The sequence below is a fragment of the Hypomesus nipponensis genome, chromosome 28 (genome assembly GCF_054491055.1).
Source record: "Hypomesus nipponensis isolate SF chromosome 28, ASM5449105v1, whole genome shotgun sequence".
Classification (NCBI taxonomy): Eukaryota; Metazoa; Chordata; class Actinopteri; order Osmeriformes; family Osmeridae; genus Hypomesus; species Hypomesus nipponensis.
The window spans coordinates 8405001-8425091 of NC_140388.1; the positions used below are offsets into that span (position 1 = coordinate 8405001).

General features: G+C 52.1%; 1 protein-coding gene across 1 annotated transcript in view; it reads left to right on the top strand.

Moving 5' to 3' along the window:
* Positions 1 to 20091, top strand: part of fbrsl1 (fibrosin-like 1) — a 219449-nt gene that overhangs the window by 191039 nt on the left and 8319 nt on the right. Inside the window, 6 exon segments of the mRNA XM_084694984.1 lie at positions 12590 to 12992; positions 13757 to 13810; positions 13886 to 14091; positions 15235 to 15494; positions 18847 to 18897; positions 19073 to 19168. Coding sequence (XP_084551110.1) covers positions 12590 to 12992; positions 13757 to 13810; positions 13886 to 14091; positions 15235 to 15494; positions 18847 to 18897; positions 19073 to 19168 — 1070 coding nt within the window.

Consider the following 20091-nt stretch of genomic DNA (forward strand, 5'->3'; position numbering starts at 1 on the left):
CGTGCGAGGCGGTGACGGAGGCAGCCCTCGCTGCTGTCCTCGCCACCACCTCCACAGTTATTGTTGAGCCTGAGCTCAATCTCATTTGTTTCTCTGATTCAATTTAAATTTTAAACAGGGAGTAAAATCCTCGCAGAATACCAAAGCCCTTAATATGTTTTCCCCCCCTGTGTTGGAGCGTTTCCGAGCACCGAGGGGTAAAACGAGTTCCAGAAAAGCAGTGGAAACCAAAGCTCAGGGTGTGTTACTTTATTAATCCTTCAGTTATTATTGTTCCCAGTCATAGGACAGCTTATGAGCTCCGTGATTTGTTTTTGGAGCGAGCGGACGATATTAATGCTTCTTTTATTGATAGTACTAATGCTGTTTGTGCAGCCATCTCTGTCAGAGAGATGAAAATAAATAGGGGGCCGCGTGCCAGAGATAAGACACGTGTTTAATTATTAATTGAGCCATTACTGACAGAGATTGCCTTTTTTGATTTAAGGCAGGAAGCTGGCTTCAGGGAGAGAAAAAGCAATTACAGAATTCCCAGACTGCACTGCAGCTGTCCATTGCTTGGCCACAGAGCGTTAGCATTAGGGACAGGGGTGGGGGCAAACTGCCTTGTTAAACCGCCTTATTCCATAAATTATTTTAATTCTTCTTTATTATTTATTGCGTTTTAAATTACGATTACGTTGTCATGTTCTATTTATAGGGGGTGGCCGGCATTCATGGTCCTAAACCACACAACCCAGTACCCACCAACCTCCTCTGGAAACCAATTGGAGAGATTACTCGGTGTACTTTGCCTGAAATGTGGAAATGACATCACATCTCACAGGGTCTGGGGCGGGTGGGGGGGGTGGTGTCGGGGGGGAGGGTTCCCTTCACAGGTTTATTTTAGTAACATTAATTGATTCGGTCAATTCCGACTTTTCTAGTCAGGCAATTAGTCTGCTTGTAATGTCATTGCTGATATATGTCACGCTGATCCAGAGTGCTGCGTTGAAGCTCTGCTACAGGAAGTATTAGTTCCATTAGAAGAAAGCTTGCGACTGTGCAAGTCCTCTCTCTGCATGAAATATGTCTAGAGTTGCACAGTCTAGGTTGACTGGGGACTTGATGGCTGGGCTATGGCCTGGAATAAACGCTTACTGTTAGCTGGAGAAAGATCCGTCCTTTCAGTTGACTTCCCGTCATTTACCTTTATAAGGGCGGTTTTCTGACTGAAAACTTGGCACCTGCCAGTCATTGCTAAGGCTTTCTCTCATCTGCAGCAGGGTCGGTAGGTGGGGATTGGCTGTAGTGACAGCCAATAGGAGATCAGTTGAAGCCTTTGTGATTAGATCTTGATGCAGCCTTTCGTTCACTGAGTGGATATGGATCCGGGGAAGCGGTAAAGAGACAGCGAGGAGTGATGGAGAAGAGAGAAAATAGTGAAGTCAAGTCAGGCCGTCTGTCAGAGTGAGATTACAGGGAAAATTATAGCCTTTCATTTCCTTAGGGTTGACTGTTTTGTTGACTAGCTTGCCAAGGTAGATACATATTTGAGCGTTTTGCGTGCATCTGCTTCTGCACATTTTAGCACTTGGCATTAATTATAATTGTGGTATCTGGGGTAATGAAGTATTTACCGTGTCGTACTCAACAAACGCGTACCCATGTAGTAATGATTCATTTAGCAGGATTATTGCAGTTAGCTGGCTGGCTCTCCCAGGTGGAGAGCTGCTATCTCTGCTAAGCTCTCTGTCTCTGTGATGCATTTGTTTTACCATCAATAGCCCCCCCCTCCCACCTTAACACCCCCACACACGAACCTGTGCGCCATAAGCAGCTCGGAATCGACCAATCAGAGCAGAAAGTGCCGGGCGTGTCGACGGCTGTGTCTATGACCTGGAGGTGACCCCCCCCCCCCATCAGAACAGAACTGGGCTGACATTTCTGGGCTGACATTTCTATCTATGTGCCCGGATGAGCGAGTACATTCAGCGAGGGGCGCCGTTTAGAGGCGATCGGTTTGTGTTCCTGCTGAGACAAGAAGGGTGAGATATTGTTTAATATGCTGTGGTGCTTGGTGCTGTTTGTCTGCAGCAGGAGACGGGTCAGGGGAGAGCAAGGCACAGCTGAACAAGAGATGGTTGGCGGCAGATCCTTCTGGAATGGTAGTGTTTGCCTTGTGCAACCATAACCGCTGGGTTTGTCTAGACAGAACAGGTGGACGGCTACCTTTTTTTTTCGCTAGCGAGCCCTCAGGCTACGAGTAGCAACAGGAAATCAAGTATTTCCAAGCAGTAAAAGATCTGTTTTTTTTGGAAAGTGAGCTCTCATCTTTATAATTGGACTCTGCCAGGCACCAATGGCTTCTGTTGAGTTGTTCTAGAAAAGTCTTGGTGAGCCACTCATTTGAAGCTCTGTGTAATCTCTGAGTCGGTGGGGAAACGCAAGCTGAAAAATGGGGAAGTGCTTCGATTGTTTGCATTGGGAAAACGTCAGTTTTCTTGCCTTATCTCTACAGTCAGGCCTCGAATGATAAAAAAGCACTGTGAATCCTGGCAGGTTTCTTGTCTTTGATTCTTCCTTCCTTTCTTGGTTTCGCGAGAATGGAACTGGTCTGTTTTTATGTGTGTTTGAAGAACCCTCCCCCCCCAGCTCCCTGTGCAGTGCTTTCTAAGCTCATCTGGGTTGCACATTTCCAGCCAATGTTGTTTGCAGATGAGGCTGTAATATTCATTGACAAAGCCAGATGGTGAGCGATTGTGGCCAAACATGGCGCTCGGATAATGTACAATCGCTGGCAGAGGGACAGACGGCAGCCGCAGATTGATATTACAAACAGGCTCGTTATGGATTTCACTGTGTTTGGGAACCAGATCACACAGAGCCACACAAAGATGGGGAATCCATCGTCAGAAAAACAGGATGGAAGCAAAACGGTTTTCGGTTCCATGACGGGTGGAGGACGACTGTGTGAAGGAACGCCGCCAGGAGGGAATACTGTCGAGATGAGAAGCTACCAGAGGGAGAGAGAGAGAGTCTAAATCAAATACGACTAGCCGCCTGGCATATGAACTATTTTCCTAAGTAGTCGGGTGGTCTTCTCCTGCCGTTTTGCACAGCTACAGGGCACCGACGCCCCCCCCCCCCTCCCCAATACCCCCCTTTTGGTATACTTCACATGAGGCAGCGTATACTTCACATGAGGTAGCGTAAACTTCCCGGTGGCGGACGCCGCTGCTCTCTCAAAGCCTCTCTGTGCGCTCAGCCCCAGGTGGGACGTTTAGGACACTGCGGCCCTTTCTGCCCTCGCACAGCGGCGAGCAAGGCAGGTCCTGGAGAGAGACGCTGGCTAATAGCCTTGAACTCCACGCGTGGTGAGCGGAGTCAAACGACGCCACCCAGAGAGAGAGAGAGAGAGAGGGAGAGAGAGAGGGAGAGAGAGGGAGAGAGAGAGAGAGGGAGAGGGAGGGAGGGAGGGAGGGAGGGAGGGAGGGAGGGAGGGAGGGAGGGAGGGAGGGAGGGAGGGAGGGAGGGAGGGAGGGAGGGAGGGAGGGAGGGAGGGAGGGAGGGAGGGAGGGAGGGAGGGGGACTTCGGAGCCGTGCCTCAGCTATGGGCGCGAGAGTCGCTCGTCGCCGGGGTGTTTTGTCAGGAATCGCGAGGTAATTCGTTCAGACCGAGGACGCCTACACGAGGAAAGGGGAGGTTTTTTGTTGTTGGATTTTTTATTAAATTTTTTACATGCACAGCGGCCTCGTCAAATAATCAAGCGGTCATCTGTTTGGGTGTTGTGTTTGGCGGATGGCGTATTCCCCCCCCCGCGAGGAGGCCGAGGCCCAGAGGGCCCTTAATGGATCCTCTCTGGAATGGGCCATTGAGCAGTGGAGGGCCTGGAGGCTAACTGGTGCTGGGGATCAGCAGGAAGCAGCGGGGCTAGCTGGCTGCCTGGTCCATCGCTGTTTGCTTTGGGGGGGCTCGAGAGCTGAGAGAGTAGGATATCGCCCAGGGAGAGGTGGTGTGTGTGTGCGTGTGTGGAGAGAGGTTGAGGCTCGTGTGTGTGTGTGTGTTAGCATAAACTCCCTACCCCATACTCCACATACTAGCAACCATTTGATAGGTTATGCAGTAGACCTTTGCTTGAAATGGATCCAATCGCACTTTTGTTTTTATTATATGAGGAACAAGCATTTTCAGTCATGATACCTATTCCACAAAAAACGGCACATACAATAACCTATTAAATGAAACCCACACTGTGCTTAACCATACGCTTCATCGAGATTACTGATAGATTTTCCATCACAAAGAAAAACACCCCCGGGTTTGAAGCATATATTGTTCCTTCCCACCTCAAACCAAATCCCCGGGTCTCAGGCTGGGCCGGTCAGTCAACGCTGATTGACTGACAGACGGCAAGTGGACGCGGGGTGTGCTGGAGAGCCCGGGGGGCCTATCTACCGCAGCGTCGTCCATTAGCCTCGGGGCCTAGCGTAGCATCCCGGCTAATCTCGGAGCAGGTGTTGCGGTCGCCGACGTGCACACAACACGCTCCTCAGAGACGGAGAGCCATCTGCGGCCCCGGCTCTCTCGTCTGAGAGACGGTGGCGAGGTGGGGGGGGTGGGGGCGGTGTGACGCCCGGAGGTTTTAGCTCCACGCAATCAGCTTGGTCATAGCTCATATCGGAAGGGGGGAGAGGCCCTCCAGGGGCGCCTGGAGGGGCACGGCGTCGTCGGGCTTCGGGTGTCGATCCCGAGGCTTTTGGTTGTCGCGTCGGCGGAGGCTAATTGGTGCGAAGTGATTCGAAATAGAGCCGTCTGCTCATGTTTTCTTGTTCCGAGCCCGGCCTTGTTTTGACGGTTTTTTTCTATCCTGCGCCGATTTCATCTCCTGATTTGGCTGATTTAAGGCCAATTTCTGTCTTGGCTCTCAGTGTCTGGTCCCCACCTGTGACATTGTCCTAACACTCCAAACAAATCAATTCTTTACTGCACTTGGAGTCTGAAGTGAAATGCTACAGCTCATATGAGCGTGAAACTCACAAACAATTGGTAATGTAGCCTGGCCTCTCATGGGCCTGGGAGGCCTGAACCAGATTGTGTCAAGCCCTGTCAGCAAAGCATGCTTCTGTGTGGTGGATCACGTGTGTGTGTGTGTGTGGAGATGAAAGCAGACAGAGCTGTGTTACAACAGGCAGCCCACAGCTTTCCTGTGGGTCATGGTCTGGGCCTTGTCTCCATTAGTTTCCCTGACACGACTCCCTGCCCTCTGCTCCCTCACTCCTCTCCTCGGCCGTGTTACCCCCCTCCCCCCCCCCTCCCCCACCCCCCTCTCTCCATCCCTCTCTGTGCGAGGCCCTGGCTCTCTCCCGGTGGCGGCTCCCTAATCAAGAATGATGGATTGAGTGCTAGGAAAGCAGTGGGAATGTTTGCTAACCTGATACGCCCGGCGTCCTCACCTCTTTCCGTGCTCGGAAAGGACCTGAGGGGTGGGGGGGGGGCACCGTGAAGCTAGCTTTGTGTGTTTGTCCGGCTAAGCCCAAACATCTGCACCATAGCTCACTCGTCAACCACTGACAAGTTGTTCCGAGCAAAGAGAGAAGCGGGGGGGGGGGGGGGGGGGGGGGAGTGCTTTCCTTCCTTCTCTCTGTGTGACATTTGCAGACGTCCAACCCCTGACGACGACCCGGGCTAAGCTTAATGGAGATGCGAGCGTTATTTCGAGCTAGCTAAGCGCCCGGCGATTAGCGATGGGTGTTGCCCTTCCAACAGCTGGTCTCTCGCCCCGTCCGTGAGCGACCAAAATGCTAATTGCCGTGCACCCCAGGAGCGCGGGGCTTAGCTTAGCAGACACACCGTGAACAGGATCCTCCTCTAGTGCTGGTGTTGATTAGATCAGGGTGGTGAGGCCGGTCAACTCGTTTTCCTTGGGGGGACATTAGCTTTTGAAACCTAACCTGGGGGCCTTCAAGGCACAGGAGTGGGTTATCTTTAGAAATATCTCACCAGGGTTTTAGGCTAACCTGCTTTTATTGGCTTGCAGTACTGAGGATGTAGCTTACGGTTCCTTGTTCATAAAAACAAAACAAAAAACAAGCTCGTTATTTGATGTGTCTTGTTGTTGTGGGCTGTACGTTGTTCGATTGTTTAATTCACATATTTGTCTCGTTTTAAAGCACCAGGGGGAGTCGAAACATCTACAGTTATGTATACATATTCCTTCTGACTTCTACAGATGCCATATGGAGAGAGTTTGGGATTTGGGGTGAGGTGTGCACATTCATTCCTGCTTTGAGGAGGCAATGCAGAAATCTGCCTGGAATGTGAGTTGCAGCAGGGAGTGCATTTGCGAGTGATTGAACATTGACAAGCTCTTGCAACAACGTAGTCGTTGGAACAACAGCCTGTTTTGACTCCCGATGGAGGTGAGTGGAGGGCTGAACTGGACTTGTAGCAACAGAACAATCACTTGATGGAAAAATGCAGAGAGGGGCGTGATGTTACCCAAGAGAAGTTTATTCGTCCAACGTCGGGGTTGGTTTAACAAAGGAAAACTGCACAATGCCAGCCTGACATTTTTGTCTTTCAGAGTCCGTTGGTTTCAGTTGACGCAAAACCTGGGTTTGATTTGCATGGGACGCAAAACATTGATTTGATTTGCATGGGACAGGTGAGCAACTCATTCGTCCTCCTCGTGGGTGAACCCCGCCACACAACAAAAGGCCAAGGTAGAAACATCGTTCTGGAGAGGAATGGAAGAAACATGATCTCCCACCAAATGTTTATCCTATGCCTCTGACCAACAATGGCTGCCATATGTCATAACAGCGAATGAGGAAATGACAAAAGGTGGAGGGCATGTCGAAAATCCCAAAGGCTGCTTACTTTAAGGGAGGGGTGGGGGGGGGGGGGGGAGGACCAGTCACAAGGAGGCGTATTGAAATGGAGAACGAGGACGGGCCGAGCCAAAACATACAGGCCCCTTTCAGCACACTGTCACGCCACTTGGTATCTGTTGAAAGATTTCCGGACTGACGTTCTCCTCGCCATTGAGTAGCAATCAGTTAGTCACTGAGAGATGATATTATATCCACTTAGAGACCTGCGGGCTGGCTGCAGGTTCATGCTTGAATTCAGGCTGTAGAGTACCTCTATTTACATTTCCGAACCCTTGGAGAAAAAAAAAAAAAAAGCACATATTCAGTCGTGTCTCTGCCGAGACTTGATGCTTTGAGATTATCTCTCTTTCTGTCTCTATCCCCACCCCCCACCCCCCCGACCCCCCAGTCACTCTTCCACCCTCCTCCTGTCTCCCACCCATACCTCTATATGCCGGGTAAACCAGCGGGCAGCTCTAATAGGATGCATTCCTGCAGGGGCAACAAAGCAGTATTTTGGAAAAGGGGGCAATGGGCATAATGCAGGGCTATATCAAGCTGATATATATCAGCTATGCTGGGTGGCAGAACAGAACCGCAGTAATCTCACCGGAGCCCTGTCGAGCGACTCTGAAAGGGCGTCGGAGGTATGTGGAGAGGCAGGGTAGGCCGCGGCGGCTGTCCCCTCTCCCCGCCCCGGCGTGATGGCGAGGCGGTCGCGGGGGCCGTTTATTAGAAGTGGCAGGCGTTGTCCTCAGTCATCTGGATAATTGCCGCGCCGCGTCCTCTCCTGTAATCAATCGAGACAGCTGCCGCCGCCGCTGCCGCGCTCCCGGTCCGGCGGGCGAGCGTGTCGCGCTAATTAATGAAATGATAAGGCTAGTGCGCTCGGCGTCTTGTGAAGAACTCTTGAGCGTTGCTGGGGGGTGGTTTTCATTTTCCTTTTCTCTCTTTTGTGTGTGTGTGTGTGTGTGTGTGTGTGTGTGAAATCCATCCTTGGAAATGGAGAGGGTTATCCATGGTCTTGCTTCCTGTTGCCTGTGTGTCCTTGGAGAGCAGAAAGGGACCAGGGGTCATCAGCGGTGAAAGGGGTCACATTCCTTCCCTGACAGGGTGGCCTGGGTCAGAGCTGCCATTTACACTTTAATGTTTAAGGAAAAAGAAAGAAAAAAAACTCCCAAGATGTCCGCCCTCTGCTTCAGGAAACCTCGTTGGCACTGACCTTCAACGGCCCTGCCGTGTCCACACGAGGCTGAGAGTGACGGTCAAGACAAAGAACACGACCCCTCACCCCCAACACGTTAACCCCCCCTGGGGGAAGGGCCCTGCCGATGTGGCACATGAGTCGCCGTGTGGATGCCTTTCCATAAACCCTTGTGACCGCAGGTTAACACATGTTAGTTTGGTCCTCGGAACGGCAATTAAGCCACACACCGATCTGACCCGATTAGGCTAGTCAGCAGTACAGTGTGTGTGTGTCCCCTCCACACACACACACACTCCGGCTCACGAATGCACGTACTCCTCCATCGACAACAATGGCATGTGCCTGGAGAGAGGGTGGCATATGCCCACGGAGCCATATGGCCGCAGTCTGCGGCGACAGGGATCTGGTAGTGGCTCTCAAGCTGCCAGCTCTCCAGAAAAAGCGAACACGAGGCTCCTCTCTCAGCCCTGGTGCTGGGACGGGCGCCGTGTCAGAGCTGTACACCCATCCCACACTGCTGCCGCCGAATCCTTTTTTTTGTCAGCTGCAACAGAGAGAGAGAGAACTAATTGAAACTCGCCAGCTGTCGCCCCCCCACCGCCCCCCCTGCCGCCTCCTCTCCAGCTATCTTGCACCCCCCCCTCTCCCTCTCCGATTTTACATTAACATCTCTGTGTGATCAGAATTTTTTTCTTTTTTGGAAAAAGAAACGGAGGCTGGAGCCTCTCGAGGTGAAATGGCACGGCAGAGGCTGGTCAGAGGCTGGTCAGAGGCTGGTCAGAGGCTGGTCAGAGGCTGGTCATGAGCCATGATTTGATTATTAATGTAACCTCCTGCATCGCCCGCGTCACATTCACGGAACCGACCGGAATAATTACATTTACATTACATTTAGTCATTTAGCAGACGCTCTTATCCAGAGCGACATACAGTAAGTACAGGGACATTACCCCGAGGCAAGTAGGGTGAAGTGCCTTGCCCAAAGACACAACGTCATTTGGCATGGCGGGGAATCGATCCAGCAACCTTCTGATTACTAGCCCGACTCTCTCACCGCTCAGCCATCTGACACACATTATTCGCTTTGCCGCGTGTCTCTTTCGCCTGCTGTGAGCGTGCCCCGCCTGTTGGTCCTGTAACCAACCGTGTTTTGCCTTGGAAATAAGAACACCGGGCTTATGGGTGGCCTCCCTCACCACACCATCCTAACAAGCCCCCCCCCCCCCCACACACACACACAACCACAATTTGCATAGCCCCGCATCTAATCTGAAAACACCTTTTGCATACAACTTCTATTTCCCTTTCTCCTGTGTACACAGACAATTGTGTCGTCGGGAGGGGGGGGGGGGAACCAGGTGATTCAGGGAGGCCCCTCGATTTGCATGCTCACCCGGCGGTGGCTTTTTTAGACGGGCTGCGTTTTGGAACGGCGCGTACGACACCGCTGACTTCCTCTCACTCTGGTGTGAGCTCACAGACAGATGCCAGGTGTCGGGGTTAGATTTGTCCGCGGGGGCCCAGCGCTCGTCAGCGCTGTCGTCGTCGATAAAACCGACGCATTTGAATGGGAAAAGGCACGCCGTGCGCGGAGCACAAGGAGGGATCGGAGCGGTTAGGCATTTGAATCCCTCTCGTGACATCCCCTTCCTGTTTGTCGGCCTGGATGTGTCGCTCACACGCCGCGGGTCACGCGTCGAAACACGCCAGCCTCATTCATGTCAGCGCATCTCGCGACCTTTGACCTAGAGTGACCGACGTGTGGAAAGACAGACCACTTTACGGATGGCCCTGCTCGCTGTCGGGCGGGGCCGGGCCGGGGCCATCTGGCCTCCTCTGAGCCACCACAGAGCAGGAGAGCCAGCCCTCCAGATGTTCCAGAAGGGCGAAGCGTGCTCACATGGCCCCCGTGTGAAGGAGAGGGGAGAGGGGAGACATATGTGGAGCGACACAGGAGCCACGGAAGTCCCCCGACAGATACATCAGTCACCGGGAGGGGAGTCAAGCAGGAGGAGGAGGAGAGGGGAGGAGGAGGAGGAGAGGGGTCGAGTGGCCTGGCATCCGTCTGGAGTCTCCTCTTCCCCCCCACTCCCTCCCTCCCCTCAGTGCGGGAGCAGACACGTGCGTGCGTGCGTGTGCGTGCGTGCGCGTGCGTGCCTGTGAGGTCAAATCCCCTCGAGTCAGCAGGCCACAGGGACTATAAAAAGATCACTGGTGGGTTGAGATGTCATCTGGTGAGCGTCCACGCCAGCATGCTCCCACGGGGTTATCACTCTCTCAGCCCCCCCACACACCCGGTCCTGTAAGGGAGCAAGCCATGTTCACACCCCCTCCCCCCCCCCCAGTCTGACTCTTCTCCTGGCCCACGTCTACCCATGCAGGCCAAGGCTGGCCATAAGCACATATCTGTGTCCGGTTATAGCATTTGGATCACTGGGGTGGCGATTAACAGGGTTTGGCTTGCCCTTGTGCGTTGCTGTTTGTGTGTGTGTTTTGGTTCCCCCCCCCCCCAGAGAAACTGCCAACATGACAGTCTTTCGAAGGAGAGAAACATCAGCTGTCAGTTGTCAGAAGCCCTTAAGGGAGGTGTTTTTGTTAAAGCTTTGTGGTGAAGAAAGAGAAGAGGGGAGAAAAAAAAGTGTCAGTGAGGAATTCCTGTCATCGTCTGCTCAAGCCGTTTGCTTGCACAGCTGCAAATGAAGTGATACCTCTCTATTTGAATGCCTAAAACCAGATATTATTGTTTACACAACATGAACCGAACAGAATGCCTCACTTCCGTCACTTAACCATATTCTAGCATAATCTCAGCTGTAATATCTCCGTTGCTAATATTTTGGACAGGACTCATTTATAGAAGTGTGGAGTGTGTGTGCGCACGCGTGTGTGCGTCGTAGCACACCCCTTCATGCATGTGTGGATGGAGGGGTTTTTAACGAGAGCGAGTCTCTGCAGATGCCTCTATTACGGCCTGTTAGAATCATCATTAAGATCACCTGGCACTCCCGGTATTCTCGGTATTGCAGACCTGTTCTCCTGGTGGCCAGACTCTCGCTCTCTCTCACCCCTGTCTGGGAGACGGGGGTTTCCATGGCAACGTCAGCGGCGGGCAACATTTTGGGCAGCGTATGCGCGCCCTACATCTCGAGGTGAGATCCCAGACAGGGGACGCCTTTTTCCAGGCGATGGAGAGAAAGCAAATGGCAAATTGAACGTGCAATTGGATTGAAGAGGGAAATGGTGACGCTTTTGCCTGCTAATACTATATTAACGAGAGAGAGAGACAGAGAGAGAGATGGGCAGAGAGAGGCAGAGATGGGCAGAGAGAGGCAGAGAGAGAGAGAGGCAGAGAGAGAGAGAGGCAGAGAGAGAGAGAGGCAGAGAGAGAGAGAGAGAGAGAGAGAGGCAGAGAGAGAGAGAGAGAGGCAGAGAGAGAGAGAGAGAGGCAGAGAGAGAGAGAGAGAGGCAGAGAGAGAGATAGACAGGCAGAGAGAGAGATAGACAGGCAGAGAGAGAGATAGACAGGCAGAGAGAGAGACAGAGAGAGACAGAGAGAGACAGAGAGAGACAGAGATTCTCCTGACAGCTTCCCCTGGTTCTCATATGGGTGTTTGAATCTTTTAGAGGATTAAACAGGACCCTAATACAGCCTGGATTCCTCTCGGAATTTGTGCTGAACTCTCATTAGCTGATAGCTGCTGGAAGCTCCTGTCTCATTGGCTCGAGCTGCTTTCTTGGGAGATGGTAAACTATGTCTTCAACTCCTGCTGCAGTAGGCAAAGATGAACTCTTAATACCTCCGATGTTCCCGTGTGTCTCTCTCTCCGAGGTCCGAGAGCGAGCGAGACAGAAAGGCCTGAATAAACTGCTCGCGAGTAGCGCTTTGAGCCTTGTTTGTTTTCTGGTGTCTGTCGCATACCCGCGTGGTCATTAAAGTGCTACGTTCTCAAGAGATGATCACTGCAGGCCTGGGGAACGGTGCCGAGTGTATTGGTTAAGATGAAGAGCCTGTGTTCGGGGTGCTCGGTGAGGGCCGGGGCATTCCAAATCCCCAGGAAGATCGGGGGTGTGGGGGGGGGGGGCTGCAAGAGAGGGGCCTCGATAAGGGGCCATGATCTCTTTTCACAGTACAATTGAAACATAATTATTTCATGCCAGATTGTGTGCTCAGCAAAGCCCTGAATAGGAGCGGCATTTAACTTTAATTAGCTTTGATTTATTCATACTGACTGGATCGCTCACCGAAATTGGATCATCTGATTATAGTCAAGCATGAAAACGACCTGATTAAACACTTCATAAAAAGCTAGTGAGAGAGGAGAGAAGGAGGACCTTGAGTAAAAGACGTGTAGAGGCACAGGGGGGGGTAGACATTTTGCAGTAGAACATATTGCACTCAGATGTTTCCTCTGAACTCCCATCCAGGCATACCCCTTACAGTCACCCAAGGTGAAGATAAAAAAAAAAAGGTTGTTGATTACGTCTGCCCTAACCTCCCCGCCCCGCCATCTGCTCCCCCTTCCTCAGGCGCGCCGACGAATGAGAGTCCGGAGTCGAAGACTTGCAGCTCGGCCAAAGTCTCGGGGCTCCAGCGCAGCCAGGAGCAGAGCAACGAGGCGCCCTTCGCCCCGCCCGTGCCCAGCCCCACGCCGGCCTCCGCGCCCACCGGCTCCCCCGCCCCTGCTGCCGCGGCGGCGCCCCCTCCGCCCCGCGCCCGCCTCCGCCTCGCCTCCCCGCCCCCTCTCGGCGTCAAGCGGGAGTCGGCGGCGGCGCTGCCCCCCATCCCCACCCCTCCCCTGCTGAGGACCCACCACCACCCCCACCCCCACCAGGAACTCCGGGTGCTCCCCTCCCCGCAGCACCACGCCCGGCCTCTGATCGGCCACCAGCTCCACCACTCTCTGCAGTACAACAGCCTCCACGACATCAGGTAGGCGCCGGGTCCTGACCGGGGACAGGGGACTCCCAGACTGGGCCCTGTCTGGGGGCCTTTTGGAATCTCCCAGGGCTTTTTCTCAGTTCAACGTGTGTGGTGTTGACCACGTTGAGAGTGACGAGCAGCTCGCTAGCGAGCTTGTTCCGTTCATTGAACAGGACACGTGCAAACCTGTTAGTAGAAGCACGCGTAGAATGTAGTAGAATGATACTTTGGATGTTGTACGGCGCTCCTCCAGAGAACTCCAAGAGAAGTCTGCTGCACCCATTCTCATGGCCTTTCTTCCTCGTTTTGTCCTCTCTCTCTCTCCCTCTCTCGCCCTCTCTCGCCCTCCCTCTCTCCCTCTCACTCACTCCCTCCCTCCCTCCCTATCTCTCTCCCTCCCTCTCTCTCTCTCTCTCTCTCTCTCTCTCTCTCTCTCTCTCTCTCTCTCTCTCTCTCTCTCTCTCTCTCTCTCTCTCTCTCTCTCTCTCTCTCTCTCTCTCTCTCTCTCTCTCTCTCTCTCTCTCTCTCTCTCTCTCTCTCTCTCTCTCTCTCTCTCTCTCTCTCTCTCTCTCTCTCTCTCTCTCTCTCTCTCTCTCTCTCTCTCTCTCTCTCTCTCTCTCTCTCTCTCTCTCTCTCTCCCTCCCTATCTCTCCCTCCCTCCCTCCCTCTCCCTCCCTCCCTCTCTCCCTCTCTCTCTCCCTCTCCCTCCCTCCCTCTCTCCCTCTCTCTCTCTCTCTCTCTCTCTCTCTCTCTCTCTCTCTCTCCCTCTCCAGCCACAGTCACAGCAGCCCCTTGGGCCTCCCCAAACACCACCTGCCCCCCTCCCCCCACCACCACCTGCCCCCCTCCCCCCACCACCACCTGCCCCCCTCCCCCCACCACCACCTGCCCCCCTCCCCCCACCACCACCACCTCAGCGGCCTCCCCCAGAGTGCTCCGGCCCTGCCCCTGTCCATAGCGAACCTCTCTACCTCGCACTATTCCCTGCGAACTCCGGCCCACCGCCATCCGGCCATGTTCGCAACCCCCGCCACACTGCCGCCACCTCCGACCTTACCCACCAACAGCCTTGTGGTCCCCGGGCACCCCGCTGGTACTCCGTACCCAGGTGAGAGAGCGCCGCCCTCCCCACACACACACTTGAGCAGACTCCTTATGAAATTCACGGGCCTCAACGTAGGTCTACCTGAACACGATCTGAAAAACGCATTGATGTTTTCCCCCCCCCCCCCCCCAGAAAGGCACTAGCCTTGTTTTACTCTCATAAAAGTAATTAGTTTTTGTTATACTTTAAGGGAAAGTCGCCCGCAGTTGTAGCCTGTATTGTTTTGTGTAATATAAGCATGTAGCTCTTTTACCTTTTATAGAAGATTATACTTGATGAATGTTTACTATGGGGGTAACATGTTGTTGGATAATCATTTTTGAAAATGTTTATCGCAAAAAATTGATTGAAATAGCAATGTTCAGGAGACATTAACTTGAGTTACATTCTAAGCAAGAGCTCTAACTGTTCACTGTTTATAAGTTGAGGATGTGGTAAGTGCACCCATTTATTACCATTTCACATGCAGTAAGAAGAACATCATTCTGACATTCTGATTCTAAGAATCTGAACATCATTTCGATAAACTTGTTATCTTTACTTAAGAAAAAGGGAGAAAAAAAGTCCACACTTATTATTACATGCAGTTATGTTGTGTGCTTGTGTAATATATCAGGTTTGTTCCCTCCTTTGACTGTTTCTTATACAGGTCAGGCTTTAAACAGGGTCTTTTTTAGCCCAGGTCCAATGTGTTATGTAGTATAAACCAACTCTGCTATATAGATGTATATGTATATATCTATAATATATATAGATATATACATAGATATAGATATATATAACGTTGAGGCCTTGGTACTTGTAGTTGGTACATGGAGGGATAGCATCTGTGTTTTCTGCTGAGATCACTCTTGGTTCTCTCCTGTCTTTAGATACCAGCCTGTTGATATCATTCAACCAACCAATCATGTATTGCCAGCCTCATTCGGGGATTCTGATTGGCACATTGTCACAGGCAACTCTCTTACCGCCACCAATGAGTCCTCACGTAGAAAACCCTCACAGCATGAGCTGGAGAAACAGAGAATGCCAGGTGACTATTTTCTTCTCTTCTCCTCTACCCCTGTTGTGAAGACTGACTGGTCGCCCTGGGCCTCTCTTGTGTCTCCTTTTCCCGCCCTTTTTTCTCGCTCTCCTTTCTTGCAGAGCATGACCTCCTGCGGCAGGAGCTGAACAACCGCTTCCTGGTTCAGAGTTCAGGGAGGAGCAGGGGGCCGCCCTCGGCCTCGGCCTCGCCCCTGGCCCCCGTGTCGCTCCTGCGGGCAGAGTTTCACCAACACCAGCACATGCACCAGCACCAACACACCCACCAGCACACCTTCACTCCCTTCCCTGCCAGTCTGCCCCCGGCCGCCATCCTAGCTCCGCCCACCGCACCCCCTATGGTGCGTACCCCGGCCAAAAATGTGAGGATAAGTAAAAAAAAAAAAAACTTCCACCTCGACCGAACCAAACTCCGCCCCAAACCAAACCACGTCCCAAACCCCCCCCCCCCCCCCCGGCAGTTCTCCTCCTTGCCTGATTCGCTCAGGGAAACAAACTCCGCCTCCCGACCCCTTCCCTCCCACCCCCAGTGGTGTCCTCATTCCCCCCCCCCCCCCCTAGGCCCCACATGACCCCCCCCTTCCCCTCCCCCGCTGTTTGGTTCCTGGTCCTGTTAGTACTGTCACACTGTCCTCGCTGACAGCCTTTCACCCCGGCCTCCTCCCAAGATCCTTACAGTCATCTGGACAGGAAGTGGGCAAGACCAACCCAGACCCATCCTCCATTGGCAGACATGTTTGTCCTCAAAGCTCAAACCGCCCCAAACAACCCGTACTGCCGCATCCACTAGACCTCATGTGTTCAGACTGGCAATGTGCTGAGGACAGACGTGCATACTGTACATACACAAAGCTACTGCTCCCTCGTGTTTCCACGCGTGGCCCCGCTTGTCTCAGCAAGCCGCCGCCATTCCTATGGGTTCACATCATGTCCTCCCTTCTCCAACATACATTCGGCCATTGGGTTCCCTGCTGGGGAACACAGAGGGGGAAGCGCCTCAGTTTGGGTTTCATTGTTTTCACGTGGCTTTGTTTAAAATGTTTTTCAAACGAGAGAGGTCCATCGACCGGCGGTGTGCAGCAGCGTGACTACGGTCATGATGACTTAACTCAAAGCCTTTCCACTCAGTGACTTCTCTGATTGCAGATGAAAAGACCCCGACGTCACTGCCAGTGATGGTGTTTTGCTAAGGACTGTAATTGCTTCCGCGCTGTCGGGCCACCAGCCAAACACCGGCAGCATTCTGACCGGGGGTGAAAAAGGGAGAAAAAAAAAGTTTGGACTATTCATCCATTATTGCCCATCAGAGAGAATACGTTGTTAAGGGAGTCCTACTTCTGTCCTCGCAGCATCCCTCCAATAGATCGGTCATGTCCGCGGCCCCTGATCAGGTCAACCCAGAACCATTAAGATGATCCTCACTAGAGGACGTACGATTATCCTCCGAGCTGGAAGTTCGCAGGCCAGTCGTGTATCGGCTCAGCATCTGATAAGTCGGAGGCTGTTTAGATTCAAGTCCCCGCGGCTCAGGAACACATGGCGTTATCTCAGACTCCACTCTCCGCTTTGCTGTTCCTCTCAAGGCTCTGTACGTGGCACTCGGCGTTGTTTATGCTCTCTCTCCGTTTGAAGATGAAAGTGCTGGGCGTGCTTCTCTGCAACGCTGGTATCCCACCAGACTAGGCTTCTCACATCCCCTCCTGTTGTTCAGCCCGGCTGCCACGTCTCTGCAACGGATCCGAGCCGGCTGATCACTTATTCTTTTTGTGTTCTTACTTAACCGTGTTTTCTCTCTTCCTCCTCCCCCCCCCCCGCCTCCCCTCCCCACCTCCGTGATACTCTGATATTTCCCTGTGGTGTTTGCTCGAGACACAAAGAGTTCAGCAGTGATGCTGACGTTTAGCAGTTTCTTCTTTTTTGTTGTGTTGTGTCGTGGACGTTTTGAGCGGGAATGAGCCCAGCTGTGCCTCTCTCTCTCTCTCTCTCTCTCTCTCTCTCTCTCTCTCTCTCTCTCTCTCTCTCTCCCCCAGTGCTCCATGTCATTTGAACTATGTAACAGCCCTCGGCTAATAGCTGTAATTAATGAAATTATGAATCTTGTGTATTTGTTTATTGTTTGACGCCCTCAAGCAGCTGGCTTGCCAAATGGCAACACTGACAGTCTTTCCCCCCGCCCCTTCCTTCCTCTGTCTTCCCTCGGAAAAGGAACATCCTTAATTGTTTAAAGATGAAATATCGAGCCTTAATTACCCAAAGCTGTTTACAGTAAACCTCTGACAGGGCCCGTAAATTACAAAGCATACGTTTTATAGAGTGCCGTAAAGTGTGGAGCATTACTCCCTCCGCGCAGGACATAAAACAAATCGAGTCTTGTGAAGGGAGCGACCTGTTTAATGAGCTCTGGAGCTGCCTCCCTCTTCCAGTCAATAGGGTGTCTGTGTCTCTGATTCTGGCCAATTATCGCCCACAAGCAAGCCGACGCTGGCCGGGCGGTCATTTTGGGGGCGGATGTAAACTCTCCCGCTTCACTGGAGCCCCCTTGGCCGCCCCCTGTGCTTGGCGAGAGAAAGAGAGAGAGGTTACCTCCCCCTTGCCGCCCATGTCGCACAGGGGGGAAACACGCACACTAAAACACTGATTCATGCCTGCTCGTTTCCCTGGTTTTTTAAATGTTAAGCCCTAAACGTCGTCGCTTGCCAAGACGACTTTGGGAAAACACTCGCAAAAAAAGTAGCTGCGAGTGGTTTATTTACGTATTAGGAATATGTTACTGTCAGTCGCAATAAGCTTGCTTCAGAATAGAGAGCCAGTATTGGCTTACAGGAGACATACAAAGTCACCATTTATACATGGGAATCATGCTCTTTCTGTCTGTCTGTCTGGATTTCTTTTTCTGGCTCAAATTTGTTAACCAGACTCCCATGCCGGGACCTTATGACGTGACACAAGACAGGGTACAAAGCTTGTACAGTCATAGCTGACATCCAAACCAAATTATTCTATTAGTCATCCAATATGGCTCTTTATTACTCTATTTCAGGTCTTCAAGGTTACGCCGTTCTCATGCTGCTCTTTCCCAAATTAGCTGTCATCCATAGCAAATGTAGTCGACCCAATTTGATTTCACTCGTAAACGAGCGTCTGTGCTTAAACCCCACTTGCATGTATGTCCTCTTATGATTTAACTTGCAGAGAATTGCCATGTTTTTTCGGCGGAATCTCCCTTTGAAGTCTCCATTTCAAGTTAAAATCCCTACGGTTTATGTGTCCCTTCGTGCACCCTTTCCACGACAAGAACTGTTGTAAAAAAAGAAAAGAAAAAAAAGAAAGAAAAGCCATACCAGTCACAAGCAATTAGATTCACTTTGCAACAAATTTTCCATCTAATAGAACCATAACTCAATTTTCCAGCGCTAGAACACCACACCCAAGTATAACATGCTCGATTGGAAGAGGAGGCTATCCTGGTGCTGGCAGTGTGTTTAGCCAGCCTTAAAGTGGTTGATTTAGCGTTGGTGGTTTATCTCCCCCGCATTGGCTGAATCCCATGACCTGTGTGTTGCCCCAAGCCAGCTGCTGTGAACGTCCTCTGTGATGGTCCTGTGCTTTGATGACGAGTCACAGAGTTGCGGTCTTGGAACAGGACGTTGTTTGATTGTGTTCCTGTGATGTCGTTGGCCTGCCTCTGATGTTGGACTCTTTTCTCTTTCTCAGTTCGACAAATACGCCCCCAAACTGGACAATCCATTCATCAGGCATTCAAACGTACGTACATTACCTTTTTTTGCGTTGGGGGGGGGGGGAGTACTAAACGTTAGCACGTTCTCTATCAAATGGGCATATTTGAGGTTTTCTAGGACAACTTCCTGGTTGTTTGTGTTTGTCCGTGTCAGGTCATGTTTTTGTTGACGATGTTTGTTTGTTGTTTGTGTCTCCCCAGTTCTTCCCCTCATACCCGCCCACAATGCCAGGCATGCCCCCTCTGCTACCTCACTCAGGACCCTTCAGCTCGCTTCAAGGAGCCTTCCAGCCCAAGGTCAGCTCCTTAGCCCTCTGCTGCACGCACACACACACACACGCATGCACCCTCACACTCCCCCCAAACACACACCCACACGCCTCCCAGATATACCCCCCCTCACACGTTCAACGCACTCCACCTGCACATACAGGATAGCCTATTAACACTCACGCACACACACAAATCAAATGTTCAAACCCGTTATTGATTTTCCAACTGGACTCGCTCGTTTTTTTTTCACCCAAGAAATGAGCGTACAGCATTAGTTTGTGTTGAGAGCACCTGAATCATGACACATCACCACCGACAGCAGCTGCACTGGAAGTACAACAGCCCTGATAAGTCTACCCTGAGCTTAGCCCCCCCCCCAATAAAGAGCTATGCAAACACAGTGTCTAAGCTGGCTGGGCCGGGCCATGCCGAGCCGTGCTGAGTGAGATAAGCAGCCATGGGGTTGGTGTGTGACGAGCCGTGCCTGGCCGAGGGCCCAGTGCCTCTGACCTTGTGTAAGCCACCAATCAAAGCTGGCCTAAATCCACCGGCCTTATTCCCCCACTGGATCTATTATGGAAGGGCCTTTTGTTGCAGCTTCTCCAGATGGTTAGAGCCCCAGTTATCCCCTCCATCCTGGGGCGTAAGCCCTCCGCCAGGCAGCAGGGGGGTGGGGGAGGCTGGGGGGGCTCAGGGGGGTGTTGGGAGGGTTACCAGGTCTCCTGCTTTCTGGGATGGATTAGCATGGCTGATCTAGGCACTTGGGTTCCAGACCTAAAAGAAGATCAAAAGAGATCTGGCCTCTGCTATTTTCCCCTGGAGGTATTTTTTTTCTTTTATTTTTTATTTATTTTTTACCACAGGAATCACAGGATTGCGATTTGTTGACGTCACACAACGGTCGGGATTAGAAGCTTTACTCTTAGTGAAATAGCAGCGCTCGTGCT